The sequence below is a fragment of the Rattus norvegicus genome, chromosome X, assembly GCF_021556685.1.
Source record: "Rattus norvegicus strain SHRSP/BbbUtx chromosome X, alternate assembly SHRSP_T2T, whole genome shotgun sequence".
In the NCBI taxonomy this organism is placed as follows: domain Eukaryota; kingdom Metazoa; phylum Chordata; class Mammalia; order Rodentia; family Muridae; genus Rattus; species Rattus norvegicus.
In genome coordinates this window covers 27428376-27441889 of record NC_141554.1, presented here as the reverse complement: position 1 = coordinate 27441889, position 13514 = coordinate 27428376, and the positions used below count along the sequence as shown (strand labels likewise).

Here is a 13514-nt window from a genome sequence, read left to right as displayed (position 1 = left end):
GATTGGGTTCTGTTCCTAGCACACCTTCCCAATAACCCCTTCTCATGGAGTTTTTAAAATATAGAGAAATGACAGTAATAAATAATAACAATTAGAGGATAAAAGGAGATACAAGTTTAGCTCGTGAGATAATACTATACACATCTAAAAGTTTCCTTAAAATACTAGCCTAACGCTTGAGAATGGTTCAGTGGTTAAAAGCACATATTACTCTTGCAGAGGACCAGTTTTTAATTCCAAATATTCATACATAAAGCTGCAGTTCACAACTATCTTTAAATCTATTTTCAGTGGATCCAATTCTTTTTTCTGACACTATGGCTATCAGGCACATACGTGGTGCAAATACATACATGTAGAACACTTATATACATAATAAAATAAAATAAATGAATCTAAGAAATTATTCTAGTTTTTAGAACTAGATGACAGACACTCAACTTTTCTTGCTCATTTTCCCTGAGTACAACTTTAAAAGTTCTGGAAGTAATAAACTAGACAATAAAAGGAGAGCAACCAAGATGAAAAAAAATGAATGTTAAGACTGGCTGAGAACCCCAAAGACTTGAAAAAAAACCCAGCATACAAGAACATGCAGTAGCATGACAGCACTGGTACTAAGGTTATAATACTTACCTTCGAACAAAATCTGGATTTGGAGGAGTTGCTTGTTGTTCAGCTCCAATTGGTTGGGATACAGGCTGTAAAGAGTACAGTAATAATACCTATTATTATAACAGCAAAATTCATTCTAAGATACAATTTGCTATTTCAAACAACCTCATTGTTAAACATTTTCTACTTGGAAACCAGGTAGAATACCTTTATTATCCAATGCCTATATCAACTCTATTACTGACATTATTACAATATTACATATTACATATCTTACTCAAGATTATTTCATTAAATGTTAACAGTATTTTGTCAGGGGTGGTGATGGACTCCTTTAATCTCGGCATGTAGAGGTGGATTTCTGCAGGATTAATATAGTAAAACTGGACATCTTGCAGAAAGCAATCTACAGATTCAATGCAATTCCCATCAAAATTCCAACTCAATTCTTCATAGAGTTAGAAAGAGCAATTTGCAAATTCATCTGAAATAACAAAAAAACCCAAGATAGTGAAAACTATTCTCAACAATAAAAGAACTTCAAATGGTGATGGTTCAGCTGGAGGTCAGCATGTAGAAGAATGTAAATCAATCCAATCTTATCACCCTGTACAAAGCTTAAGTCCAAGTGGATCAAGGACCTCCACATCAAACCAGATACACTAACTAATAGAAGAAAAAGTGGGTAGGAGCCTTGAACACATGGGCACTGGGGAACATTTTCCTGAACAGAACACCAACGGCTTATGCTCTAAGATCAAGAATCAACAAATGGGACCTCATAAAACTGCAAAGCTTCTGTAAGTCAAAGGACACTGTCATTAGAACAAACCACAACCAACAGATTGGGGAAAGATCTTTATCAATCCTACATCCAATAGAGGGCTAATATACAATATATATAAAGAACGCAAGAAGTTAGACTCCAGAGAGCCAAATAACCCTATTACAAAATGGGGTACAGAGCTAAACAAAGAATTCTCAGCTGAGGAATGCCAAATGGCTGAGAAACACCTAAAGAAATGTTCAACATCTTTAGTCATAGGGGAAATGCAAATCAAAACAACCCTGAGATTACACCTCACGCCAGTGAGAACGGCTAAGATCAAAAACTCAGGTGACAGCAAATGCTGGCGAGGATGCGGAGAAAGAGGAACACTCCTCCATTGTTGGTGGGATTGCAGACTGGTACAACCATTCTGGAAATCAGTCTGGAGGTTCCTCAGAAAATTGGACATTGAACTACCTGAGGACCCAGCTCTACCTCTCTGGGGCATATACCCAAAAGATGCCCCAACATATAACAAAGACCAATGCTCCACTATGTTCCTAGCAGCCTTATTTATAATAGCCAGAAGCTGGAAAGAACCCAGATGCCCTTCAACAGAGGAATGGATACAGAAAATGTGGTACATCTACACAATGGAATACTACTCAGCTATCAAAAACAATGACTTTATGAAATTCGTAGGCAAATGGTTGGAACTGGAAAATATCATCCTGAGTGAGGTAACCCAATCACAGAAAAATACACATGGTATGCACTCACTGATAAGTGGATATTAGCCCAAAAGCTCGAACTGCCCAAGATAAAAATCTACAGACTACATAAAGCTCAAGAAGAAGGATGACCAAAGTGTGGATGCTTCAGTCCTTCTTAAAAGATGGAACAAAAATATTCATAGGAGGAGATATGGAAAGAAAGTTTGGAGCAGAGACTGAAGGAATGGCCATTCAGAGCCTGCCCCCCCTCCAGCCCATATATATACAGCCACCAAATCTAGACAATATGGATGAAGCCAAGAAGTACATGCTGACAGGAGTCCGATACAGCTGTCTCCTGAGAGGCTGTGCCAGAGCATGACAAATACAGAGGTGAATGCTGGAAGCCAACCATTGAGATGAGAATGAGGTCCCCGTTGGAGGAATTAGTGAAAGGACTGAAGGAGCTTGAAGGGGTTTGCAACCCCATAAGAACAACAATGCCAACCAACCAGAGCTCCCAGGAATTAAACCATCATCCAAAGACTATACATGGACAGACCCATGGTTCCAGCTGCATATGTAGCAGAGGATGGCCATGTTGGGCATCAATGGGAGGAGAAGCCCTTGGTACTGCCAATGCTGATCTCTCAGTGTAGAGGAATATCGGGGTGGGGGTGGGGGGGAGGTGGAAAGTAGGATGGTTGGGGGGGAACAACCTTATAGAAGAAGGGGGAATGGGGATGGGATACGGGGCTTATAGATAGGAAACCGGGAAAAGGAATAACCTTTAAAATATAATTTAAAAATTTCTGATAAAATATTTTTCCAAAAAAGCAAATAAATAAAAACCAACTCTGTGCTTTCTTTTTTTTTCTTTTCTTTTCTTTTCTTTTTTTTTTTTTTTGGAGCTGGGGACTGAAACCAGGGCCTTGTGCTTGCTAGGCAAGCGCTCTACCACTGAGCAAAATCCCCAACCCCAACTCTGTGCTTTCTACAAAAATTTTATTTCAAATACAAGACAAGCAAGTTCAAAGGAGGAGGAAAAATGCATCATGTTGATGCTATGAAAAGAAAGTGAATATCGACACTTTAAAAGAAATTAAATTACTATGCATGAAAGGGGACATAATGGTAAAAAGACCAATCGACTATTCTATGGATGTACTAAGCAAGAAAGCCTCAAGATAGATGGAAAGGCTACAGAGGTATTCTTGTTACTCTTCATTGTGATGCCCTTGCAACATTTTCAATAATCTGTTTTCTTTCTTTAAATCAAATAATAACTGGACTAGAAGAAGAAATATATGAATCTACTTTACATGGGAATTTCAATACTTTATTCTCAGCAATTGATCCATCCTCTAGATAGGAAATTAATAAGAATGTAGAAGAACAGAATTACAGACTATTATCCCTCATGAACTTAAGATTCAAGAATTCTCAACAAAATGTCAGTAAATCAAATCTAATAAAGTATTTAAAATACCATATTATGTTCATATAAGCTTATGCCACTGATACAAGGCTATTTTTAGTATTTGAAATGGTCAAGTATGATGACTTATGTCTGTAATCTTAATACTCAGGAGGCTGAGTAGAAGGTACAAGTTTGATTGGTACAACTTTGAGTATGGTTTGGGCACCTCAGTGAACACCAGACCAGCCAGAATCCGAGTATGAACCCCATTTAAAATAATTGTCAGTGGACTCCAGAGGTGGTTTAGTGTATAAGAGCTTGTACTCCTCTTCCAAAAGACCTGAGTTCAATTCCGAGAACCCACACCAGGCAGCTCACAACTGCCTGTAATACCCATGTAAGACAAATCAGTTGTCTCTGTAAGCAATATACAATCTCAAATAGAAATTAAGAAAATTATTCCAACTGGTATGTTCCATGTAATACTAGCATCTCGGAAGATCAAAAGTTGAAGGCCATGCTGGGTTAGGTAGTGGCATATGTCTTTAATCCCAGCACTTGGGCGGCAGAGGCAGCAGCAAATCTGCAAATTTGGGACCAGCATATTCAACAAAGTGAAGCCAGAGCTACTAAATAGAGAAAACCAGTCTCACAAAAACAAGAAAAAAAGAGGCTCGCCTGAGAACCCAAGTGAGATCCTATCTTAAAAAAAAAACAAAACAGGCATGATGGAAAACGCTTTTAATATTTGCTATTCAGGAGGCTAAGGCAGGAGGATCACCAGTTCAAGGCTGGATTCATATAAAGAGTTCAAAGCCAGCCTGGACAACTTAGTGAATTTCTATCTTAAAAAAATATAAACATGGGGTTGAGAACATGGCTTAGTGGATAAAGTACTTGCCACATTAGTATGAGGAACTTAGTTCAAATCCATAGAACCCGCGTAAAAGTGGGTATAGCAACATGGCTGTGAGTGTAATCCTAGTGTTCCTATGGCAAGATGGTAGACATAAACAGGAAACTCTCTAGAAACTCTTGGACCAGCAAGTATGGCTTACATAGTAGCTTATGACAGAAAAGAGATCCCATCTCAAAGTCGAAGGTGGGGATTAAAACCTAAGTTTGTTCTTTGAATTTCATATGTGCACATCACAGCACATACCTGCCCACACTAAACAGACAAAATGTTTTATGTTAAAGCTGTGGATGTAATTCAGTGATAGTGTTAGCCTACTATGCATGTAGTTTTACCTAGATTTAATCCCTACCACAATAAATTAATGAATAATAAGTAAATAAATTTAAAAGGACTGAGATATAGAGTGCTTGTTTAGCATGCAGAAGCCCTGGGTTAATTACCCAGGGAGGAGGGGGGAAGTGGGGAGACACAGGATAGTGATGACGTGATAAAAGAAAGGAGTATAAAAGGGAATATGAAGATGAGTCAGCAATTAAGAATGCTTTTGCAGAAGCCTAACAATCTGACTCTTTTTATCCCTAGAACCCATAAAGGTTGAAACAGAACCAAGTCTATAAAGTTATGCTCTCACTTACACATACATACACTGTGGCACACTCTGACAACTCCTACATACCAGAACACCAGAACACATACCCTAACCCCACCAATGTTGCACATGTATATCCTCATATTCTCTCTTTCTCCTCTCTCTCTCTCTCTCTCTCTCTCTCTCTCTCTCTCTCTCTCTCTCTCTCTCATACAGACACACACACACACACACACACACATACACACACACAAATCAAAAGTAAAACAACAATTTATTTAAAATGTTAAAGAAATGTACAATCTGTATGCTAGGAACTATAAAAATTGTAAAACATTGTTGAAATTCATAAACACCAAATTTTTACTGAAATACAGTTGACTCATAAAATTATATATATTCAACACGTAAAACATGCTGCATATTTTGATGCAATGGAGGACTGTTCTCCTTATACCACATCCTCTCCAGCATGAACTGTCACTTGTGTTGCTAATAGTAGCCATTCTGATGGGTATAACATGAAATCTCAAAGTAGTTTCAATTTGCATTTCCCTATGGCTAAGGACATTGAACATTTCTTTAAGTGTTTTTCAGTCATTTGAGATTCCTCTGACATTTTTAGATTCTACATGTAAATGAGATAATACGGTATTTGTTTGCATCTTTTTTATTATTTATTTATGGGGCTGGAACAATTATTCAGTGGTTAAGAGCACTGGTAACTCTTTTAGAGAACCTCAGTTCAATTCCCTATACCCCCACGGCAGCTCACAAGTGTCCATAAATACAGGACTGGGGGATATAATGCCCTCTTGTGGCCTTGATGAACACCAAGTATGCCTGTAGTACTCAGACATACATTAAAGAAAAACACTTATATGTATAAAAAATAAAAGTAAGGGGTTGGGGATTTAGCTCAGTGGTAGAGCGCTTGCCTAGCAAGCACAAGGCCCTGGGTTCGGTCCTCAGCTCCAAAAATAAATAAATAAATAAATAAATAAATAAATAAATAAATGTAAAGAAAAAGACTTGTTTGTTTTTATTTTACGTATATAAGTTCTATGCCTGCATATAAGTCTGTGTGCTTCATGTGTGCCTGGTGCCCATGGCTGCCAGAAGAGTGCATCAGAACCCCTGAAAGTGAAGTTATTATAAGTTTCCATATGGGTGGTGGGAACCAGACACAGGAACCTCTGTAAGAGCAGCAAATGCTCTTAACCTCTGAGCCATCCATCTCTCTAGCTCAGTTTATTTTATTAATATATCTTCCACAATCAGTCATGTTGCCATAAATGGCAGGATTCCTTTTTAATGGCTGGATTTCACTGTGCAAATATACACATCAGACATTCTCCTTATCTATTCATTTATTAACAGTTATTCAAATAGATTCTGTTTTAGCTATTATCAATAATGTTACAATGAATGTGAGTGTATTATTCATATGTCTTTAGATATATGCACATAGGTGAGATAATTAGATTATACAGTAGTTCATTTTTTTTGAGGAATCACCATGCTATTTTGCACAATGGCTATATTATATTCCTATCAAGTGTATAAGAGTTTTCTTTCTTTCTTTTTTTTTTCCGGAGCTGAGGACCGAACCCAGGCCTTGTGCTTGCAAGGCAAGCACTCTACTGCTGAGCTAAATCTCCAACCCCAAGAGTTTTCTTTTTTTTTAAAGAGTTTTCTTTATACTATTACCAATACTTGTTATTGCTTATACCTTAATAACTATCCAATAGGTATGAAGCTATAGTTCATTTTTATTTGCATTTTCCTGGTGATTTCTAGTATTCAGTATGGTTTTCATGTACCATTTAATCATTTTTATGTCATCTTTGGAGAAATATTTATTAAAGTATTGCTCACTTTTTATTTGATATGGGATCTCACTATGTAGTGTAGGCTGGTGTCAAATTCAATAACCCTCCCGTTTCAGCCTCATAAATGTTGGAAATAAAGGCATATGACAACAAAGCTGGCTTTTGCTTCAATTTTACGAACATGAAATCCATATGTATAAACTACAAGGCTTGATATTATTAAGAGAGTAAAGCAATATGCAATGTTGATAGTTGTAATTCCTATCAAATTGCCAAATGTATATTTTGTAAAATATGACAAGTTGATCCTAAAATTTCCACACAGAAGTAACAGTTCCATACATAACAAAATAATTTTGAAAAAAATGAAAATAATTGAATTTTATGATCAATTGGTTTTCAATATGGGTGCCAAGTTTACTTAACAGATAAAGAATAATCTTTTTCTTTAAAAGTCAAGAACAATATTATTAGAGTTTAAAAGAAAAACACCCAGGTTGTGTAAGCTGTAAATCTCAACAGCTGTCCTTAGGAAAATGAGGGAGGGAAGAAAAGCTATGCAATTTAACTTGGCATGGAAGCCAGACACATGGCAGACAAGCAGCTGCAAGGCAGGGAGGGAAGCAAGCTTCAAAGAAAGAGCAAGGAAGCCCGAAGTGTTAGGAAAAACATGCTTAGAAATGAGACAGAAGAAATGGAGAAGTTACATTTTTCTGAATGATTCAGAAAGCAAAAACAGGCTTATGAAGCTGCAAGGGTAGGCCCAGGAAGTTACTGCCAAAAGTAGTCTGAATAAATGCTCCTTGGAAAACTAGATATGTACATGAAGAGAATGAAATGGAATCCCCACCTCCAAATATACACAAATTTAATCTAGAGTAAATCAAAGACCTGTAATTAAAAATCAAAATTCAAAACTCCTAAAAGAAAATTTAGAGGGAAATATTCATAATTTTGAATTAGGCAATAAATAGATTCTTAGGTATGACTTAAAATGCAGAAAGAAATCAAAAGAAAATAAATTGAATTATACAATGAAAGACATTAAGAAAGACAAAAGACTAGGAAAACTATCTATAAAAAATATATGACTAAAGTCTACTATTAAGAGTACATAAGCTGGGAGGTAGTGACACACACCTTTAATCCCAGCACTGGGGGTTTGGTGGGGAAGAGACAGACAGATCTCTATGAGTTCCAGATCAACCTGGTCTACAGAGTGAGTTACAGGACAGACAGGGCTACACAGAGAAACCCTGTCTAGAAAAAAAATACCCAAAGAAAAGAAAAGGTAAAACTTCCCAAAATTAAACCATAAAAAGGAAAAAAGTAAAAAATGGGCAAAATATTTCAGTCATTATTTGCCCGAAGAAGATAAGATATAAAAAGGCCCTAAAATTAGATGAAAAGATTGTTCACCACCAGCAGTGTTAAAAGATAAACAAACCAAAACCACATAGAGACAACTTTTCAGTCCTAGAAAGATGGACATCATCAGAAAGGTTTGTAAAACCATGTGGAGATGGTAATGTGTTTTTAACAAATTGTGCTGAAATTATGAGATATGAAAAAGAGCATTCACCTCTACACATCATTCATAAAAAAATTGAAAATGTACAGACATTAACATAAGATATCCTTTCTCCTGGGGGAAAATCCTAAAAAACATTGCAAAGCATCTTTGGAACTTAGGTACAAAGGTTTCTTGGGTCACACAAAGCAATAACCATAAGAAGTAGTTTTCTACAATTAGATTCCTCAAATTAAACACTTTGTCTCATAATTGAGAACATTATAAAATGAACGAGAAAACCACAGATTGGAGAATATATGTGTAAAATATATTTGTAGAAAATATATGGGCTGGAGAGATGGCTCAGTGGTTAAGAGCACTGACTGCTGTTCCAGAGGTCCTGAGTTCAAATCCCAGCACCACATGGTGGCTCACAACCATCTGTAATGGGATCCAATGTCCTCTTCTGATGTGTCTGAAGACAGCGATGGTGTACTCATATACTAATAAATAAATAAATCTTTTTAAAAAAAGAAAATATATATCTGACACGGGGATAGTATCATGATGAATGTGTAAAGAACTCCAGCATGTCAATGACAAAAGACAAGGACAAAATAAAATGGGCAAACGAAGCAAACACTAAACAAAAATATAAAGAATGACAAATACATGAAAAGCTATTCAGACAGCCAGAACACAAACCCACACTGAGGGCTTGGAGAGACTGCTCAGCTGTTAAGAGCACACACGGTTCCTATTGAGATTCAGTTACCAGCTCCAGGCAATTTGATGCCTCTGGCCTCCAAGGTTTTCTCCCCACAGTTGTAACACACACACACACACACACACACACACACACACACACACACACACAATTTAAAATAAATATTAATGAAACTCTACTATTATATAATGTCCACCAGAGTTACTAAAACTAAAAACACCAAGAAAGACACTGTGGCACTTGCTAGTAATCCTAAAACATGGGAAGTAGAGGCAGGAGAATCACAAATCCAAAACTGGTCAAAGCTATGTAACAAATTAAAGCCGCTGTCTCAAAATTTGTTTTTAAGATACCACATGTTGGTCCACAGCTTCCTACACCCAAATCCCATGGGGGAGAGAGCTGAACTCCTAGAAGTATGGCGAATCCTGAGACCCCAGGACAGACCACCACTTCTGCCCATCTCTGCCTTCATCCCTGGCCCAAGAAGAAACTGCATCATGCGTTTAGATCAGGAATATAGGAGCAGTCAGCAGCAGGAACCTGCTGGTTTCTGCCTGAGCCTGGAACTCAGCTTAACTGGACCCACAGCTCCCTGCACCCAAATCCTGTGGGGGAAAGAGCTGGATCCTCAGAAGTACAGACAATCCTGAGAACACAGAGGAGACCATTCCTTTCTGCCCTCATTCTAGACCCAAGAGGAAACCGCCTAGTGCCATCTATGCCCTCTGAGTAAAAGGACCTAGGAGCAATCAGGGGCAGGGCCCTTTGGGTTTCTGCCTGCGCCGATAGCTGAAAGCCAGTCACCAGGAGTGCCTACACACCTGAGAGCAGAGGTAAGACCAACTCTTCTGCACCAAGTGACCTGCCTGGAGGCTTCAGGTCACACAAACCCAGGAGCAGCTCTCTGTTTCCAGATCCAGCTGAAAGAAAATAGGTCTACAGGAGTACTGACACACAGGCATTACAGGACGGACAAGCCACTGTCAGAGACAGCAAGACCAGCTAACACCAGGGACAACCTGAAGGCGAGAGGCAAGAGCAGGAACCTATGCAACAAAAAACAAGACTATTTGGCATCATCAGAGCCCAGTTCTCCCACCACAGCAAATACTGGACATCCCAACACACCAGAAAAGCAAGATTTGGATTTAAAATCACATCTCATGATGAAGTTAGATGACTTTAAGAAGGACATAAATAAAAAAAAAGAAGGACATAAATAACTTCCTTAAAGAAATACAGGACAACATAGGTAAACAAGTAGGAGCCCTTAAAGAGGAAACACAAAAATCCTTTAAAGATTACAGGAAAACACAAACAGGTGAATGAATTGAACAAAACCACCCAGCATTTAAAAATAGAAATAGAAACAATAAAGAAACACAAAGGGAGACAATCCTGGAGATAGAAAACCTAGGAAAGAGATCAGGAGTCATGGAGGCAAACATCACCAACAGAATACAAGAGAGAAGAGAGAATCTCAGGGGCAGAAGATACCATAGAAAACATTGACACAACCATCAAAGAATGTAAAATGGAAAAGGCTCCTAGCCCAAAACATCCAGGAAATCTAGGACACAATGAGGAGATCAAACCTAAAGATAATAGGCATAGAAGATATAGAAGAAAGTGAAGAGTCCCAACTAAAAGGGCTAGTAAATATCTTCAACAAAATTATAGAAGGAAACATCCCTAACCTAAAGAAAGAGATGTCCATAAACATGCAAGAAGCCTACAGAACCCCCAAAAAGATTGAACCAGAAAAGAAACTCCTCCCATCACATAAGAGTTAAAACATCAAATGCACAAAACAAAGAAATAATATTAAAAGCAGTAAGGGGCGGCTGGGGATTTAGCTCAGTGGTAGAGCGCTTACCTAGGAAGCGCAAGGCCCTGGGTTCGGTCCCCAGCTCCGAAAAAAAAAAAAAGAACCCCCCCCCAAAAAAAAGCAGTAAGGGGAAAAGGTCAAGTATAAAGGCAAACCTATCAGAATTATACCAGACTGCTCACCAGAAAGCCATAATATCCTGGGCAGATGTCACAAAGACCCTAAGAGAACACAAATGTCAGCCCAGGTTACTATATCCAGCAAAACTGTCAATTAACATAGGTGGAGAAACCAAGATATTCCATGACAAATCCAAATTTACCCAATATCTTTCCAGAAATCCCGCCCAACAAAGGATAATAGATGAAAAATTCCACACAAGATGGGAAACTATACCCTACATAAAGCAAGAAACCAAAAGAAGAGAAACACACAAACTTAATTTCACCTATTACAAAAACATAACGGGAAGCAACAATCCTCCCTTAATATCTTATTCCTTAATATGTGTTAATATCACTGGACTCACATAGACTAACAGACTGGATATATAAAGAGGACCCAGCATTTTGCCGCATACAGAAAACAAACTTTAGTGACAAAGACAGTTACTACTTCGGAGTAAAAGGTTGGAAAACAACTTTCCAAACAATTAGTTCAAACAAACAAGCTGGAGTAGCTATTCAAATATGGAATAAAGTCAACTTTCAACCAAAAGTCATTAAAAAAAAAGATAAGGAAGGACACTTCCTATTCATCAAAGAAAAAATCCACCAAGGTGAACTCTCAATCCTAAATATCTATGCCCCAAATACAAGGGTACCTACATACGTAAAAGAAACCTTACTAAAGCTCAAAACACACATTGCACCTCACACAATAACAGTAGGAGATTTCAACACCCCACTCTCATCAATGGACAGATCATGGAAACAGAAATTAAACAGAAACATAGAGAAAAAACAGAAGTTATGAACAAAATGGATTTAACAGATATTTATAGAACATTTCCTCCTAAAAAAAATGATGCATTCTTATCGCCCTCTAGAAAGCTTAAGTCCAAGTGGATCAAGGACCACCCCATCAAACCAGATACACTCAAACTACCAGAAGAAAAAGTGAGGAAGAGTCTGGATCACATGAGCACTGGAGAAAATTTCCTGAACAAAACACCAATGGCTTATGCTCTAAGATCAAGAATCGACAAGTGGGATCTCATAAAACTGCAAAGCTTCTGTAAGGCAAAGGACACTGTGGTTAGGACAAAATGGCAACCAACAGATTGGGAAAAGATCTTTACCAATCCTACATCCAATAGAGGGCTAATATCCAAAATATACAAAGAACACAAGAAGTTAGACTCCAGAGAGCCAAATAACCCTACTATAAAATGGGGTACAGAGCTAAACAAAGAATTCTCAGCTGAGGAATGCCGAATGGCTGAGAAGTACTTAAGAAGTGCTCCACATCCTTAGTCATCAGGGAAATGCAAATCAAAACAACCCTGAGATTTCACCTCACACCAGTCAGAATGGCTAAGATCAAAAACTCAGGTGACAGCAGATGCTGGCGAGGATGCAGAGAAAGAGGAACACTCCTCCATTGTTGGTGGGATTGCAGACTGGTACAACCATTCTGGAAATCAGTCTGGAGGTTCCTCAGAAAATTGGACATTGAACTGCCTGAGGATCCAGCTATACCTCTCTTGGGCATATACCCAAAAGATGCCCCAACACATAACAAAGACACATGCTCCACTATGCTCATAGCAGCCTTATTTATAATAGCCAGAAGCTGGAAAGAACCCAGATGCCCTTCAACAGAGGAGTGGATACAGAAAATGTGGTACATCTACACAATGGAATATTACTCAGCTATCAAAAACAATGACTTTATGAAATTCATAGGCAAATGGTTGGAACTGGAAAATATCATCCTGAGTGAGGTAACCCAATCACAGTAAAACACACATGGTATGCACTCACTGATAAGTGGCTATTAGCCCAAATGCTTGAATTACCCTAGATGCCTAGAACAAATGAAACTCAAGAAGGATGACCAAAATGTGAATGCTTCACTCCTTCTTTAAAAGGGGAACAAGAATACCCTTGGCAGGGAATAGGGAGGCAAAGTTTAGAACAGGCAGAAGGAACATCCATTCAGAGCCTGCCCCACATGTGGCCCATACATATACAGCCACCAAACTAGATAAGATGGATGAAGCAAAGAAGTGTAGGCTGGCAGGAACCAGATGTAGGTCTCTCCTGAGAGACACAGCCAGAATTCAGCAAATACATAGGTGAATGCCAGCAGCAAACCACTGAACTGAGAATGGGATCCCCATTAAAGGAATCTAAGAAAGGACTGAAAGAGCTTTAAGGGGCTTGAGACCCCATATGAACAACAATGTCAACCAACCAGAGCTTCCAGGGAGTAAGTCACTATCCAAAGACTATACATGGACTGACTCTGGGCTCCAACCTTATAGGTATCAATAAATATCCTAGTAAGAGCACCAGTGGAAGGGGAAGCCCTTGGTCCTGCCAAGACTGAACCCCCAGTGAATGTGATTGTTGGGGGGAGGGC

The 13514-nt window shown here is 38.4% G+C and overlaps 1 protein-coding gene across 12 annotated transcripts in view; it reads right to left on the bottom strand.

The window, feature by feature from the left end:
• Positions 1-13514, bottom strand: part of Wnk3 (WNK lysine deficient protein kinase 3) — a 164130-nt gene that overhangs the window by 67131 nt on the left and 83485 nt on the right. For all 12 annotated transcript variants that reach the window (XM_087600106.1, XM_087600108.1, XM_087600104.1 and 9 more), the window contains 1 exon segment: positions 637-701. In XM_087600106.1, coding sequence (XP_087456232.1) covers positions 637-701 — 65 coding nt within the window.